The sequence below is a fragment of the Danio rerio genome, chromosome 10 (assembly GCF_049306965.1).
Source record: "Danio rerio strain Tuebingen ecotype United States chromosome 10, GRCz12tu, whole genome shotgun sequence".
NCBI lineage: Eukaryota > Metazoa > Chordata > Actinopteri > Cypriniformes > Danionidae > Danio > Danio rerio.
This window is the reverse complement of record NC_133185.1, coordinates 30,925,359-30,944,203: the sequence shown is the minus strand read 5'-3', so window position 1 is coordinate 30,944,203 and position 18,845 is coordinate 30,925,359. Positions and strand designations below refer to the sequence as shown.

At 38.3% G+C, this 18,845-nt stretch overlaps 1 protein-coding gene across 3 annotated transcripts in view; it reads right to left on the bottom strand.

The window, feature by feature from the left end:
- Positions 1 to 17,444, bottom strand: part of frem2a (FRAS1 related extracellular matrix 2a) — a 150,294-nt gene extending 132,850 nt beyond the window's left edge. For 2 of the 3 annotated variants that reach the window (XR_012385919.1, XM_005155380.6), the window contains exons 1-2: positions 12,271 to 17,444; positions 9,144 to 9,233 (exon numbers count right to left, since the gene is read on the bottom strand). Coding sequence is in view for 2 of the 3 variants with exons in the window: in XM_005155380.6 (XP_005155437.2) it covers positions 9,144 to 9,233; positions 12,271 to 17,275 (5,095 nt within the window). In the remaining variant the exon portion in view is untranslated. 3 annotated transcript variants of the gene reach the window in all.
- Between the last annotated feature and the right edge of the window lie 1,401 nt (positions 17,445 to 18,845).

Genomic DNA, 18,845 nt, shown 5'->3' with positions numbered 1-18,845 from the left:
ATGAAATGCAGCCATACATACTTCTGGCTACAAAATTTGCAATCTCCAGAAATCTATATAGGGCTACGTTTTTAGAATGAGCCTATGTTGAACATTGTTCTTTATCAAGCTCCTGACTTATCTAAGTGAACTATTCCTCTGTCTTCACCAGCGATCTGCAATGTCTTATTTAGCAATTTAACCAAACTGTTTGAAGTACAAAAAGCCTTTTGAGTGTCGACAGACCGATTGAAGACTCCAGTTGCAAACCCTTCATTGGTGCGACACCTGTCCACTCGATCAGCAGCACTTCCAAATGTTTAACCTACAGGTGTGGTCCTGTCAGCAATGCAGGTCTAAGGTTAATCCAGAAATCTGAACTGACCCGAAACCCCTGCGCTACCCCCAAAACCAAACAATACATCCCACCTTTAACTTGGTCTGAAGAGTTGAGGCTGTCAGGCTAAATTCATAGCTTTTCCCACTTGTGAATACACAATCTAGACAACAATAAGAAAAGAGCTACAAAATCATCGCAGTGTGATATTACCGCTGGTTAATTTGATATGGAAACAAAATAAATGGCTTGAACATATGGTTATCTACATCCATGCAAAAATTAGCATTGTCCTTTATCGTTCATACAGCGCCCTGGATCATATTCAGCAAATCCCCAGTGAAAAAAACAATCCTCAATACAAAGAATACAGCAGAGAAAACAAATGCAGATTTTTTTGTAACCTAGAAACAACACAGATTGAGAAACAAGCTAAAAGGGGGTGAAAGTGAAAGCGAAATTGCTTTCCAGGAAACAAAAATGGTTTTAAAATGGCATAAAATAGCTACAGTTTTGCTTCTCAATCTAATGGGTAGGTCTGTTAAAACCAAACTGTGCTTTCTTTTTTAAAAACACAATGGCAATTTTGCTTTAGAGCGAGCACTGGTGCAAGTTCACATCAATAAGTGTTGGAAAAAAAATCCCTCAGTCAAAAAAAAAAAAAGGACTCAGAGCTATGATGTGTCACGTAAAGCTTCCCTCTGTTCTTTGTAGCCTCTGTGCGTCCCTGCAGTCGTTCCTGTCATATATCTGTCTCTGCCTCTGAGGCGTGATTGCAGTGAGAAGGGTAGAGGATTCCGAATGAGTGCTATTCGTCATGACCTTCTGCAAAAAGAACTACCTGATAAATCTGTCCACTTCTACCCGTTAAAAGTTTAGGGGCTGCAAGTTACAACATAGTTCAAATAGAGGAACTGCATTTATTAGTGCCAGTCAGAGGGTGTTTATGTAGCTATAAAACAGCTTAAACAGACATAAGCTGCGTTCCAAATCCTGCCTTACAGACTATATAGGCAGATTCCTTTAATAAGATGTCCAAAATGGTTCCTAGAACTTTAATTGGAGCACTAATTGCAGGTACAGCCATTTGTAATGGTGTCTGAAATTACAGTGGACATGTGCTTATTCAATCGTCTCAGCAAACGTACACTAAGTGGCTAGCTGATAAGCAATGCCAGAGCAAATGAAAACCCACATATTGCCAAAAGACAGTGGGCCTTATTCATTAATAATTGTATTTATACTTAATTTCTCATAAAAACTTTCTGCCTATTCCCAACCTATGTATTCGCACAAGTTCTTTAAATCGTTCTTCTTTTAGTCAACTTGGATTTTTCTAAATGAGCATCCGTGTGCAAAATGTTAGTAATTTCCATAATACACGCCCAAACTAGCTCCATATAAGGGCTTTCCGCAAAAGTGGCACTTATCCAGAAAAAGACAATTATGGCACCAAAACAAAGGACAAAGTTGTCGGTTTTAGGGGTTGAAAGCCAGAAAAAAAATGTGCTATTTAAAATGCTGCATGAATCAATAAGAACTTATCTGGGCAACTTAAAGTGACTGAACAGCCATTTGTCACTAACAGCACACATATCCATGCATTCTCTAAAGATGCACTCTCTCCTGAGGTCTTCAAGAAGTACTAAGTGTGCCATGCCTCCAAACACAAGGTAAGAAAATAATCATTATTTATTTATTATAGTGATTGCTGTTTGGACCACTAATAATATATACCATAAATCTATTTAAATAATTGGACCTCTAATTATACAGTATTTTACAACAGTTCTTTCTGGTTCTTGAATCTGATTGGCTGATAACCATACGATAGTCTGCAGATAACAGCACTCGTCCAGCCTCTTAACCTTTCACCCTTGTGTATTACTCTGCTCACATAGAGCAACAAGCCGAGGACACTCTACAGTTTGACAAACATTGCAGCTGTTGGACAACATAATTTACTTTTGAGGCTTTTTTAGTTGATATTGCTGTTGTTTAGATGGCAACTAGGCAGTTTGTTTATAAGGATAGCACCTGTTTTGAGATATTAATCATTTCTGAGAGACAGCACGTCGGTGGTGATTTTGATTTTGAGCAAAGACGATAGCAACAGAGAGCACAAACCCTAAAAGAAAAACAGCATAATTTCTAACTACAGCTCATCAAATCCTTATAAAACAGGTACATTATTTTCTAAGTCGATCTCTCTCGTTTGCATGTTGTAGTTCTGTATTTATACCATAGTAATATTGTAATCACTTGATTGCAACAGAGAAATACTGGAAAACCTCTGTAGACTGATGGCATTTCATGCCGTTCAGCCTTATAATCCTAAAACGTGAGCAAAATCAGCTGTTTTGTAATCACTTTAGACATTACGCTAGAGAATCATTCAAACACTAGCTCTAAAGTGAAGTTTGTGAATGAGCAACGGCTTCTGCTGTTCAGACGTCAGCTGCATATGTGAAGGAATGGCGGAAATAAGTAGTTCCTTACAAAAGGGTTTTGTTCTTTCTTCTGGTTTAATTATTTTTAATACACAAGATTTTACCAACGAAATTGTATAAATGCCATATCACACTTGTAGCAGTGCGATGGGGCTGTATATCGTCACCGGTGGGACACTAAGGCACTCAGCCAGCGGTCTCATGCCAACGCATGCCTCCCGCCAGTGCTGATATACAACCACATCACACTGCTATTCGTGTGATATTGCACATTTATCAATTTGGAATGTCTAGCTAATTTTCACCCACCCTGTAAATAACACATCTAATTATATGTGGAGTTATTTTATACATGCTTTATACATGCAAGGCCTCCGGCATACATGATTATTGCATATGTGTGCTCTAAGTTGTTTTTGAATTTAGAAAAAATTTAATAAGGAAGTTTTTGATAAATCATGATTCATTTATGAAAACATTTTTAGTGAACAAGATCCAGTGCAAAAACAATACACTTATATAGCGAGTGTTACATTGAATTTGAAACTTACACTTTAAAAAATATTGGTTGATTTAACTTATAAAACTGAGTAAACCTGTTGTCTTAAAGTTAAGAAAAATAGCTATGTGCACAATTGTAAAATTTAAGTAAACTTAAAAGTTCTAAGTTACAACGGGTGCGCTCACTTTAAGTAAAAACTTGTCAATTTTAAGGCAACATGTAAATGAACATGTTAATCAACATGTTAAAAAGTTCACGCAGTTTCTTAAGTAAAATAACTAACCACTTTTTACATGGTTAAAGGCATGTTCTTGTGTTTGATGGTGTTTAGTAGCCTATGTCTTGTCTTTAGTATGAAGGCGGTTCATTTCACTGTGGCCACAAGAAGGATAGCGAACGTGTTTAGTATGAATGCACTTTGGGTATTACATCTGTCATGTAAGCTACAGTGTGAATTGTGTCACTTCACTGTCATTCACAAATTCTCTTCTGTGCCCTCATGCAAGAAAGTAGGACTAGGGCCCCACATGGTCCTATAACTTCATTCACTATTCAATAAAATACTACAGTAATAGTTCAATTGAAGAAGTGGATGAAAACAGTATGCAAAATCTAGACAGACTGAGCAGACACCATAGAGCACTTAATAAGGATTTAGGGGCAATTTTGGGATCAGAATGAAATGAAAGCTTATTTAATATTGTATGAATCATCAAATCCACCATTTGGTACTTTAATTATGTACTAAGCTTTTGCAGCATCTTATTTAAGTAGCTTTTCAACAAGGGGTAAGGTACATCAATATTTGCATTGACAAAACAAATGGATCAGTTATTCACAAAGAAAGCTGGTGATTTCAGAGCCTATATGAAAAACTAACAGCCCAGCAATTTGCTGACCTCCATCAACTGGTGTGAATGGGGCTTCAAGAGGCAGAATAACAAAGTTGTCTGAAATTTTTGGAACAGCTTTCAGGAGTGTGCTTTTGATGCCTTACAATGATGTCTCCAGAGGCGACTCGCTAGGTTTTTGAACCGAGCAAAAGAGGCAAAGATAAACAAATACTAGATCATCTAGGCCAAACTTGGATGGACCCATTACAGACTGACAGCCAGATTTACTAACAGCTTGCGTTAGCACACTTTAGTAAATACTGTCAGGATTTACCAAAGACACAAATTGAAAAAGAAGTTATGAAAACAAATGTAGCCAGTTAATTATGGAGTTTCCCTGGTAGATGCAAAATTGATGAGAGGAGAGTATTTAAATGAATCAAATGATTAAGAAGCTAAAGTTTGCAAGAGACAATTTACAGCTATTTGCAGCATCATTTAACACCCAAAAGGCATGTCTTAAACCACTTTGCACATGAAATGGAGAAGCAACCCCAGAAAACAGAGAATAATTGAAGAAGAAAGATAATTTGCTGCACTAATTTTCATTTATTTATGCCAGCAGTTGTTATCCGAACATATTGATCACCAACCCACATCATATTTAATTTACACTGCTCTTGGTAGACTTTGTTTGTTAATTATACAAATTAGATGCTACATCTGTGTTATTAATTTGTGCATTGTCAGTAGACCACACACTCAACTTTTGCAATTGTGTTTTTTAAACGAATAACAACAAATATGCTAGCATTCATCCTGAGCCACAGAGAAAAAAGAATGAGTGACTTTGACGAAATAAAAATTCTAAATATCTAAAGAAAGTCTTTTTTTCTTTTAAAGGGTATCTATTTTATCTGCCATACAAAGTGTGCCTCAATCTCTGCCTTGACTGCATCAGAAAAACAGCACAGTGACAGACATGAAGGAAGCCCTACAGTAACACTACAGTAAGTACTTTCCCAATGATTATTATAATTCATGTAATTGTTGTGGAGTTGCAATGATCATTCACACAATGTCGTTACAAAGTTCACGCACCCACACACACAGCGTTCGCATTTAACTTTGTACTATTTTTGCAGGATACATGTTAATATCCACTGCTGTATGGATATCCGTTATGTTAATGTACAAAATCAACCTGATTTAAAGTCCACAAACTGGAATTGAAGCGTCTTCTATTATAATTGTGTGGACATGCGGCTGTGGTAATAAAGACAGTAAAATCACTGTAGTTCATTACAAACACGCACTGTTTTAAAGATGCTTTCAACTTGTAAAACTCATTCTTGATCACATTTGATGATAACTGATGATCACGGTGAGCTCAACAGATGTTTTAATCCCAGTTGCTTTGCGCACGTCCTGTCTTGTTGATATGACTGTACGTATTACTACGGAGACATGCTAATAAATGGCTGTCAATTATTTCGGTGGGCGGGGAAACCACACTCCTACATTATGTTGCGGTCGGCCTCAAAATGGGAGGCATTTGGGGACTTATTGTCTTTATATCTCCCCAATATGACTGTGGACATACTATACCTACAGACAGTTCTGTCCAAACAGCTTACAAAAGATGATTTTCATTAAACAGTCCCCTAAACTGCATGTGGAAAACATGCTAATAGTTCTTTGCATTAAAAAACAGCCTCATCATCATTACCGGATGAGCAAGGAAAGAACATTTTGCTAAACAAAACAATTAATTAAACCCCCATGGAATACTACACATACTAAATATGTAAGTCTAACAGAACGCATTAAATAAATGCAGCTGTTTTCCACAAATTGGCTGTAAAATGGAGTTTATTATGTTTGCTGTGGTTGCCGGGCTCTCTGGACAACCACAATCTGAGATAGTCTAATTAGCACAGCTTTCTCAGGCATAATGTGGCAGACTGTTTGTATTCACTGAATTTCAGGCTAACGCTGTATATTAATGGATAAATATTGAAAAAAGAGGGTCCTAGGAGAAAGCCTTGGGGCACCTCATGATAATAACGGCTCAGCTGAGCCCTTTTATGTTTGCATAGTACATCTGTAAAACGAGATGAGATAGATAAAAGATAGTTCCTTACTGCTTGAGGTCTTTCCTATGAAATAAAAGCCTTCGCCAGCAATGGAGTGAAACTATCCCCAGGAATGCACAGAAACAAAACTGGTAATGACCCACTGGGCTCAAGGGTCAGACACCAACACAGCTGCATACAAAAGAGGTCCGACTCCTCAGTCTTTCCTGCCTGAATTGAGAGATGACTGACAGAGGGACAAATGACAAACATTCCCAAAGGGGAAGAAAGGGACAAAATAGGCTTTAAAATCCAGGACTGTTAACCAAATACATTTGTTTTCTCATTTAAAATAGCAAGTTCTAAATGTTTAAAAAAATATGCTAATATATTAACTATAACAATTAATCCACATATCATGCAATTTAAATAAAATAATTACAGCCACATATTGCAGGATAACTTCAAACAGTTAACGCCTCCTGACTCAAAGGTGCTAAGCGAACTATAATGATTATCTTGTTTCATGCCGTAACAGATTTTTTGCACAACACAACTGGTGATTGTGAGCGTGAGAGAGACTTTATACTGCAGTTGAACCAGCTGTTTGTCTATAAAGCTTGTATTTCCCCAACTCTTTCCACTGCTAGAGACCCTGTAATACTCAAAGTAATTGTAAGCCTGACAAGGGATCTGGTGCACACTCACAGCTACAGGCTCTAATTATGTGTCATTGCCTCTAGTTTTATACATCCAACAGCTCTTTGCATTGCCTGAACGCAGACCTTTCAATCCACAATGTCCCCTTCTGAGGCTCTAACAACACAATACACAGAGGTTGTGTTCACACTTGACAGGTTCGGTGTGATTAAAACAAACTCTGGTGCATTTGCTTTGTTAGTGAGGCTTATTTGAATAAGTGTACATGCTGCCATCCAAATTATGGTGGATAACAAAAAAGAAAGAGCAAAGACTGTTGAAAAGGTGGGACCAAAGATGTATAAACAATCCACAAAGAGCACAGGATGTGAATATAAACAGCACAGAATGTTCATACATTCTTTTTCTCTATAATAGTAACAATGTTGCTCTTTACAGTTCAATAAATGCATCAGAAATGCATCCACTTGAAGCAAATCTTGATTTGCATGTGTGACTGAGAAATGTTTGGCACTGTTTTAACAATTCCACAAGGTTTAAATCTGCACTATTGCCTTGTTTGTATTGACTTTGTGTGTTTTTGATGTCCGTATATTGGTTACTGCATACGTTTGTATGTGTTAACTGTATTGTATATAAGGCTTATAGGTTACACTCTGTCTTAAGGTACAGTTCTTGATGTTAAGGGTAACACTTTACAATAAGGTTCATTAGTTAATACATTTACTAACATGAACTAATCATGAACAACACATGTACAGCATTTATTAATCATAATTGAACATTTACTAATGCATTATTAACATCCAAGTCCATGCTTGTTAACATTAGTTAATGCACCATGAGTTAACATGAACTAACAATGAACTACTGTATTTTCATTAACTAACCTTAACTAACATGAACAAATACAGTAGTAGATGTATTGTTCATTGTTTGTTTATGTTAGTAAATGCATTAATTAACATTAACTAATGAACCTTATTGTAAAGTGTGACCATGTTAAGAAACCATTAATTTTGACTCAATTAATTCCTAACTTGTTGCTTATTAATAATTATTAATATAGGTAAGATTATGGATACAGAATAAGATTATGAGAATATGTAGTTTTTAAGTACTAATTATCAGTCAACATTATAATAATAGGCAGGTAATAAAACTAAACTTTAACATTCAGAATTTGTACCTAAAGTGTTATTGGACTAATTTTTGTGTGTTTTGTTGTAATAACATACTGTTACATAATCAAACCTTATTGAAGAATATGTATATGTGAATAACATATTTTTGCTCTCATTTTTACATTATGGGCGACACGGTGGCTCAGTGGTTAGCACTGTTGCCTCACAGCAAGAAGGTCACTGGTTTGATTCCCAGTTGGGTCAGCTGGCATTTCTGTGTAAAATTTGCATGTTCAACCCGTGTTCGCGTGTGTTTGCCCCGAGTGCTCCAGTTTCCCCTACAGTCCAAACACATTTGCTATGGGTGAATTGGGTGAACCAAATTTGGCCATAGTGTAGAAGTGTGCATGTGAGAGTGTGTGGGTGCCTCCCAATACTGGGCTGCAGCTGAAAGGGCATCTGCTGTGAAAAACATATGCTGGATAAGTTGGCGGTTCATTAAACTGTGGCGACCCCTGATGAATAAAGGGATGAAGCTAAAGGAAAATGAAATAATGAATGAATATTACATTAGAAACCTGTTTGGCAACAGTTTTTAACATTATAAAATGAATCAGGTGCAAATATACTTTTTTCTAAACACAAAAAAGGGAATGAAACCACAAGTGTGAGCACACTACAGTCACTCCTGTAGTGCGCATGCACATCACACACATTCGGCTTTCTAGTTAAAACGCAAATCATCACTAATCGCACAAGCTCTTTGGCTGCAAGCTCTTCTAGCCACAGTGACTGGTAAGTCACGTTCAACCTCATTTATACATGATTATGTATGCTTCGCCAGATTTAATCCTACCCTGGTAAAATATGTTCTTAGGGTCATTCTAACTCAAACTAAGCCACTTTTAAGTTTTCTTTGATGTGTTTTTGCAGTCGAATGTAGTACAGCATGTAATATGCCACACACACAGGCAACTCGCCAGCCAGAGAAATACCTTAATTGGTCTAAATATTCACAGTTAATCGTCTAAGTTAATCACTCCACATGCAATGACACCTCAAATCAGAGCATATTATATTACTTATTAATTATTGGATTGAAGTGCTAATGAATAATCAAATAAACATAAACCATTTTAAAATCCTGAAAAAGTGATGCCAATTTGAAAGGAAAAAGACTTACCATTATCCTCCACGGTAAAACTAAAGACGTCACTGGTGGCATTGTTCTCGTCCTTCAGGATATAGCAGATCTTAAGATCATTTATGTCAGCTGAAGACACACAAACACAAAACTGTAATATTAAACCCAATGCAATTTATTATTCACTCAGAAGAAAACACATCAAAACAATCCATAAAAAGCCTTGCTTTGTCAAGACAGACCCTAGAGTGAAACCCTCAAAGATCAAATTGTCCTATAAGCCGCTCTACTTATAAATACCTCCATTTTAATTCAAAAAGCAGGCTTGGTTTTGCATAAACATCAGCGGATAAAAGGCTTTTAAACTTTTAATAAACCAGGTGAGAATTTTCTCAAAGGCAGCATGGAGCGAGTCACAAAACAATCAACAAAACAAGCTGTTACATAATGATAGGTAAGACCAAGAATTTTAAACACAGGATTCCAGACTCTTCCTTACATCTGGTCTGCATCGTCTCCCCAATTAGACCCCTTTAACCACATCTGCACTAATACACTGTGGTTACGTTACAGTGTGCCACGAGCAACCTGACTCTCTGTTCGCCTTGCTCTGACCCACTTTCTTAAATTATTGATATCAGAAGAAGAAGCCTCATAAAAATGTAAACCTGTGATTCTTTATGCATGGATGAAACCGCTTTTCATATCGAAAATAAAATGTCTTCTTTCATCACCGGCACACACTCTCATCTTGAAATATTTAGCGAATGCCAAAGAGCAAGCGGTGGCGGAATATGGGGAAGGAGCAAAGTAAATAAAGAGAAGTGATTGTCCCTTCTGCTTCACTGCTTGTACTGATGAGGTCAAGTCAGGTTTGCCAGGTCTCTCCGTCTTGTTTTTTTAACTTCTACCCTAACGTCAAAGACACATTTCAGAGTCTGACTAAGTTAGCCTGGCATGGATCTTCTTACTACAGAGAATTGTGTTTGAAGGAGCCATGCATGCTGAACCTGTGCTGATTTATGCATCGTTTTTTAGACTGATGGGTTCTATAGGGATGTGTATACTGTAAAACCCGAAAAGTCAAGGTAACTCAAACCATTTGAGGAAACCAATTGCTACAAATTCATACATTCATTAATTTTTTTGTCGGCTTAGTCCGTTTATTAATCCGGGGTCGCCACAGCGGAATGAACCGGCAACTTATCCAGCATGTTTTTTACGCAGCGGATGCCATTCCAGCCGCAACCCATCTCTGGGAAATGATTGCAACAAATCATTTGAGTTAAAGAACTAATCTATACTGTGAACTTACTCCATTTAAGTTGAAGTAATGAGGTATTTAATTAACTCATTACCTTCAACACTGAATTCAAAATTCTTTTGAAATTAGTAGAATTAACTTTTAGTCAATTTTGAGTTAACTACACTCATTTAATTTGATAAAGTTGACTTTTGGGTTTTACAGTGTACTGTATATATGTAAACTTATTGAAACACCTTTGCCAGTCATTTCAATTTCTCCAAATGAAAAGTTTCAACTAGATTGATAACTACTGTATTTAATAAATGTCAAAACAATAATTTAGTGCAAAGTATTTAAACAGCCAGTTAAAGCCTAGACCTTTTTCTTAGAATGCAAAATTACTCGTTATGCTTTGCGTATATGCACAAGGTGGATGCTTCGAACTTCCATTCAGCAGCTGATGCAAATAAAGAGTCACATTTGGACAGCTTTGAAATAATAGTTTTAATCTATTTTACTTGCTTTTAACGTCTTTGAACTAATACTGCTGTCGATCAGCGCCAACTCCTGGACTGATAAATTAAAAATGCTATCTAATGGAACGAAAAACAACTGCTGCAAAAGTATTTTGCCCTCATTGTCAGATGCCATCTCATTCCAATTCCCTATCCCAATTCTCTTTAGCTTGAAGGTGTAGGGCTAAGAGAAAGGGCTATACCCCTTGAAATGGAGATTTTTCAGGACCACACTTGAAACCAAGGGGTAAAAAAATTTCCCAGAATACAACAGCTACAGCGACAGCATGGCTGCACACAAAAGTAAAGAGATGCACAAATTTGTATTTTTTGTCATTATTATGAATGTTTAAAACAAACAAGCTTATGTTTTAATACATTCATATCCTCGTCCGTGTTTTACCATCATGTTTTAAAGAAAAAACACTAAAATAAAACTCGCAAAATTTTCTTATCTATAACCCAAAATAATAACTCCTGTATAGCAGTCTATCAAAATTCTGTCACTCGATGACACTTTAATCCCCTTTCATAAAAGTTTAGCGGCTGAGAATGACCTTTTTACAGTGTCTGGTATAATGTTAATGTTGTTTTTGGTGTGTTGATGAATATGGCCACGGTGTGAATACACAGTACAGTAGCGAACCACATCTAACAGAAGTATGAACAGCTTAACCACATGTCTTTCTTTCAAAATTAAAGTTTTGCATCAAAAAACACTCCGTAAGCCACTGAAAACAGTATTGACACCCAGTTGAGAAACGCTGCTCTGGCTGATAACAATTCTTAATGGAAGTACTAAGCGCCCTTCCAAAAGGCACTGGCCACTATGGCCATCCATGCAGCAATGAAGAAAAAGGTCTATATAATTGGCTCATGTGGCATTTTTTAATATGGAATTGTTCCTAAAAGCCCAGTCAACATGCTTAAAAAAACTAACTTCAATTTTTGTGGTGAGCGACCCAAAAATTACACAGATCATCCTAAACTCTAAGTAACTTTTTTACTCAAAAAATAGTCAGCCACTACAAGGATGATACAAGGCGAAAGCACTGTATGAGAACTTAATAATTGAAAGGAGATGTGTGAACGCTCTAGTTGCCTCATCAAGAATTTAAGCCGAGAGCTAAAACACAGACACATCTTACAGCTTTAGCTCCTGGCAAAGGGCAAAGGGCCTGTTTCAAGTTGGAACTTACAGTATTTCTAGCATTAATAAGAGCAGCGAACCTGTCCTGAACATAAGGCGTACAAATCATTTGGAGATAATTCTTACATGTGTGTCTTCAAATGATAGTTATAAAGGGCATTACAGTACATTACACAGCTCGAGTGTAAAAAGTAATACGATTTCACAGACCCAATCATTGGTGATAAGAACATTTCTGTGCTGAAAATACTTTACCTTGTGTGAAGGTGTTGATAGAGTCATTCTCCGTCCCTCTGTCCAGGCTAATGAGATAACCATGCTCTGGCTGTGTGGTAATGTGAAAAATTAAAGCCTCTGGGTTGCTGTCTCTGTCCACTGCCTTCAAGACTTTGCTTGTGATCTGATAACCCAAGTGTCCAGCGAACAATACTTTTAAAGTTGGTGCACCTTTGTTAACCTCAATCTGAGGCACGCCATTGTCCACAGACACAATGTTGATCTTCATGGTCTGGGGCCTTTGGGTCTCAAAAATTGTATCAGGGAATACAAAAAAGTCGGAATGGGTTCCATCGGTGACTGTAAATGAAAAGCTATCTTTTTTCGACTCCGTTCCATCATGCTTGTAACTGATCATGTTTTCATTTAGGTCTTGCTTAGTGAAAGAAGTCACTGGCTGGCTGTTGTTGAAAAGTAGTTTGCCATGAATGGGCAATTGGGAGACTTTAAACTTCAGAAGGTGTTCGGCAGTGTCTTGGTCCTCAACGGTCAACTCAAAGGGTGTAATGAGTTTGGTTTGTCCCTCAGTTACTAGAAGGTCATGAATGGTCAATACTGGCTTTTTATTGTCAACATCAACTATTGAAACGCGAAATGTGCGAAACACAGGGTTGTAACCATCGGTCACCTCAAACTCAAAGCTGTCCATCTTGACTTCATCATCAGCAGTATGAATGTAGTAGATCTTGCTCCCAGCCAGTTGTAATTGGGTAAAGGATACTATAGGCATGCCTGGTGTGTCCGTGCTTTCCAAATGTCCTCTCACTGGGGCTCTTGTGATAGTAAAGACTAAATTCTCATCGGGGCTGTTGAGATCACTAGTGCTGAGGAGGTTCGTAGTGAGTGTCACTTTGCCACCTTCTTTAAGAGACACCCCCTTACTGATGACATCAGGAAACACCATGTCAATGCTGCCCACAGTGATATAGAAGTATCTGTCAATTAGGGGATTGATGCCGTCAGTTACATCAAACTTTACAAGATCACGCATACCTTCCTGTCCATTGTGTGTGTACAAAATGAGACCTCTGTTCACCTCATTTTGTGTAAAGTTCATGCCAACTGTTATGTTCTCTGTAGATCCAGCAGATCTCTTTTCCACAGATCCTGCTAATTTTCTATACAGTAAGCCTTGAGCTGGGCCGTAGCGAATAATGAAAGTAAGGGACTCGTCGTCTGAGTCCAAATCAGTAGCTTTCAGCACTTTAGCATTTATCTCTTTTGTTTCACCAATCTCAATTTCAAGCCCGTCATTTATGGCAAGCCTTGGTGTTTCATCATCCACTGGAATAATCATGATCATGACTGTGCCTTCAGCTGAATGTTTCCCATCTGTAAGAAGAACATCAAACTTGTCTTCGGTGGTTTCAGAATCATCATGTTCATAAATTATGCTAGAGGCTTCTTTGATTTGTTCCAGAGTGAAGTTTGTGACTGGGACAGAGCCACTGGCGAGCTGATTGAGAATGAACCCATGATTGGGAAGTTTGGTGATAATAAACATCAACTCTTGAGCAGGAACATCAGCATCGACTCCATTCAAGAGTGGCGTGTCAATAATAACATTCATACCCTCCATTACAACAACCTCTCGCATGAAGATTTCTGGTTTTTCATCATTTGTGGGGATAATGACAATGGGAAAGAACTGTCTCTCTGAGAAATTCACACCATCAGAACATCTGAACGTGAACCTGTCCTCCACTGGCTCAACTCCTTTGTGTATGCTTTGGACATAATAAATATGACCTTCATTCACATCACTGATGGTGAAAGCACTCACTGCCGTTCCTGCTCTTGACTTTTCAGAGCCTGGAGCTGGAGAAATGTTCTCCACATATCCTGATGTGGGCTGAACGATAATGGTGCACAGGATGTCCTCGTTTGGTGTGTCGGCATCCTCGACTTTAATCTGATGGCTCCCGATAATGTTTTTATCTGCTTCAAAGACATTAAAAGTAGGACCAACTGTGACCAATGGAGTCTGGTTATCTACAGGAAGAATGGTGACATGAACACGGACTCCGTGTACTCGGTTACCCCCTACATTCCACTCATCAGACATGTCAGAGAGGGTCAAACTGAAAAAATCTTCAATTGAAGTAAGACCAATCTCACCACTGGTGTGCGCATACACAACAAGACCACTGATGATGTCAGCTTGGGTGAATCTGCTTGAGGAAACTCCATTCACCAGAATTTCTCCAAACTTAGGTGCTTCTTCCACAATGAATGTCAACTGCAGGTCATCAGTGTCCTCATCTTTCCCCTGAATGACATTGGGAGTAATTTCTGTAGCCCCATTTTCCAGCACATCCAATCTAGAGCCAAAGGTGCCCTTTGTGAGGCTAAGTGTTGGTGTTTCATCATCAATAAGCTTTACAGTTACCTTCACAGTGATCGTTACAACATGAACACCGTCACTAACATCTAGTTTAAAAGAGTCACTTGTCGTTTCATCCCCATTGTGGACATATGACACCTGACCATCAGAGATATCCATCAAGTTGAAATAACTCCCTTTTTTCAAGTCAGTAAACGTATCTTGAAGATGACCGTGCAGTGGAGTTTGACTTAGCGTGAATGATATTAGCTTAATGTCAGTATCAAGGTCATTGGCGTCAAGTTCGGCGCTCGTAATAACATGCACCCCTCTCTCAAGGACTGTGAATCCAGAGTTTGTTATCTGTGGGGGTTTGTTGTTTACAGGCTGCAGAAAGATTGTAAAAACTCCATCAGCACCATTTCCAGCAGTGTCCTCTACTGTGAAATGGAACTGCACCACATGAGGTATGATGCCGAGTTCAAGGTCTGGCGGGCTGTAGGAAATCTTATGATGGTTAATTTGCGCTTGGGTAAATTCGGTTACATCAGTATCGGGGCTGTCAGTTAAAACAATAGAGCCAAATTTGACAGGATTGTTTTCATCCATATCAGTTGGTGCTTGAGTTATTGTGTATTTCAGGTCCCGGTCCTCTGAGTCCAAGTCGGTGTAACGAAGAACATTCTTGCTTAAATGAGTCAGCTGGTACTCATGTACTGTCATCTGTAAAGTAGTGCCTGGGAACAGCACGGGTGGAATATCATCAATAGGCAAAATTTTAATAATAAAATTATTCTCACTGGACTGGTTGGGAGGATCAGCGTCATCTTTCACTTTAAACACAAACTGATCTGTAACAGTCTCTGTGATATGTGGACCCGTATGCCTATAGAAGAGCTTTTCATCTGTAATATCTTTCTGGAGCCACTCTGTCACTACTTTCTCATACACACCGTCGTCTGCATTAAATTTCCAGGATGACGGATCCTCTGGTGCTTCAGATTGCCTCAACACGACCTCGCCAATAGCTGAAAAGGGAGGCTCGATTGTAAATTTAATAATGGAATCTTCAGAGTCAATATCTGCTGCACTGAGCATGAGCTGCGAGATGGGCACCATCTGATTTTTGAATAATATCAGTCCAGTGTTTGCATTTATGATGGGTGGTTCATCGTCTGTGGGTACTATTGTGATGGGGAACAAAAACTCCACTTCATTTTTCCCGTCTGTCATTCTGAATATTATATTATCACTGTATGTGTCACTGCCATCATGCTGGTAAACCACAATGCCAACCTCCAAGTCAGCCGGAGTAAAATACTTTCTGTTGGAGCCCAAAACAGTTAGGACACCATGACGCAGCCCATCAACCACTGTTATTCTCACACTGTCCAGGTTGTCTTCGTCGCTAATTTCTAAATTGTTTTGAGTAAACAAAGACCTAGACTGGCCTTCATATAAAAGCTGGCCAGAATTTTTAGTGACTATCGGCGCTAATGTATTCATGGGCTTCACAACGATCATGAAAGCAAAAGGATCTGAAATGCCACCATCTGGGTCGATGACCTCAAACTCTATTTGAAAGATACGCTCAGTGTCTGAGTCCAAAGAGGGGGGTTTGTATGCTATTTTCAGATCTTTCAGATCCTTTTGATAAAAGGATGTAATAGGTAAATTCCTGTCATCTGTACTCACGATATAACCCTCCTCAATGGACAGAGGAGAAGTGATGTTGAAAATGAGATCATCAGTATTGGATTCAGTGTCCTCGGCAGCCAACATATCAGGAGTTAAAGCCGTCATTACAAACTGATCAACTTCCATCATCATCATAGCCACAAAACTGGGTCTAGGGGGAGTGTTTTCTTCACCCTCTTTGATCCGGATCATCACATGGAAAAACTCCTGTTTCAGCAAATTATTTTCTTTGTTTCGTAGCTCCACAACCATGGGGATGTAATCCTTATTGGGGGACTTGTGGCTAGACGTGTGCTCATAACGGATATTTGATTTGAGGAACAACTCACAGCTCATCATTTTCTCCAGCTTTCTATCATCAACAACTTTACCGTATTTAGGAAGAACACTGCTGGCAGCCAGTGACGTTACCTCACATTGTTCAGAGTCTTTTTCATAAGTGAAATCTAAAATCTTTTTATTAATAGGATTACTAGTTCCATGTAGTTTATCAACAACCAGAGGCATGTTCTTAGTAACAACCTCCAATTGTGTGAAAACAACCTCCACTTCCAGCATAAAGGGGATGATGATAGTTTCAGTCTGTGTGTCATACCTGAGTTGCAGCTTCACTCTGTCCCCTGCAGGGCTCCTAGAACCGAAATGAGAGTATCTCACATCGTTAGGACCGAATTCGCACGGGAACTTTTTAGGAGACACGTGTCCCGGTCTCTGAGACAGCGGATCATTATCCAGAACTGTTATAGTGCACCTGTCTCCCGGCTGAAGTTCAATAACCAAGTCGTTGATCGGATCTATGTAAACAGATCTCCCGAAAGGCACATGTATGCCGTTGTTTGCAACCAGTATAGCGTCCTCGGAGAGTTCAGGCTTGGACGCGTACGACAGTCCGTGCGTTTCAAGTGCGCTCACGGAACTGCCTGTCAGTGATAGCAGGAGGAGAAGAAATCTGTGAAGTTCCATGCTGAAGGCGAACGTAAACAGCCGCAGGAGGAACTTATGTAATTGAAATATCCAAATGGGGGCTCGATGGGGGGTTCCGCTTTATGTCCACGAGGGAAAAAGACACAAAAAGTTGAGAAATCCCACACGCGCGCCAGGATGCTCGCGCGTCATTCCCACAGACTCAGAGAGAGCTCAGCTTTAACTTGTGCGTGGATGGCAGCAGGAGGACACGCCCACTGATCATGCTATTGGACGGAGAGTTGGATTCCCACGTTTGCAGGTGAAGATCTCAAAGGATTTGTCTGTTATCTTTAGTGATGCTGTTAATTTAATAAGCGTGTCTGGACACAATTACAACTGTCTGCATTTCTTAAGTTACACACAATTATAGAGTGATTTATTCTGCACGTTATCAGTGAAATTATAATGAAAAATACGTTTCTTCTGTTTACATGCCTTTTGCCTTCATTTTATTTTCAAGTCGTTGGTTTAAAACATAACATGTTAAATTGATCTACTCATGTTTTGAAACACACATATAACTTCTTTAGTCATGCAATTTATATTTCCGATGTACCTCATTAATAGGATAGTAAACCATAAAAAAATCTTAATTAGTTGAAAATTTATTTGCCCATTGTGAACATCCAAAACAAAGCAAAGGTTACAGGCCCTTTATTGAAAGGGAAAAAAGATTAAAAAGAGATTAAAAACATATCCAGGCAAAAATCATTAACTTGCATCTTCACAATGTGTGAGGCTCTGTGAAGCTAAATGATATGCCTGTGCAAGAAACTGAACATTATTTACAACATTATTGCCTTTAATCCACATCCTTTGCAAACAATTCCGAGCACATTCACTATAGCATGATTATCATTTTATGATTCACCAAGGACCAGTTTCAACTGAAAAAAAAAAAATGTGTCAAAACAATTGTGAAGAAAAAAGTGACCTAGATGGATAGCCAGAGACTAAATAATTCAACTGCAAAATTGTGTGAGTATGTGTGTGTACTACTATACCTTTAAAGCTGTGGGTCCTCTACCCAGTGAATGCATGAATTATTGACAGTTGACCCTTTAAAGTGATGTAATTTACTTTAAATTAAAAAAGGCGCTTGACTTGCCTTAAGGTCCCCTTATAATAACACTAAGAAATTACACGCACTTATTCACTGTCCCTCCCTTCGGCATCTGGAATATCTGTAGCCCCCAGGATACAGAAAGCATTTAAGAGATCAAATAAACTTCACATATACTCACACTGTCACCGGGAGCCATAAAAAACTTAATCTTATCTAAGCTATGATGCTGGAGGCTATTGTAATGCTAGCTGTGAATTAAAAATCATTTGACTGATTTCAACTATTGAATATTTAAAATATAAAATTAACATGATTTCATTAAGGTGTCTAGACTTAAGTTGAATATATTTATCCCATTTTATATAGCGTACACAGACCTTTGCTTTAAGCACACATTATTCTCAACAGCTAAAAGAAATATATGAGTTCAACAATTATACTGCAATAGTAAACAGTAAATATTACAGTAAAAGTTAGTAACAGTAAATGTTAGTGATTAGT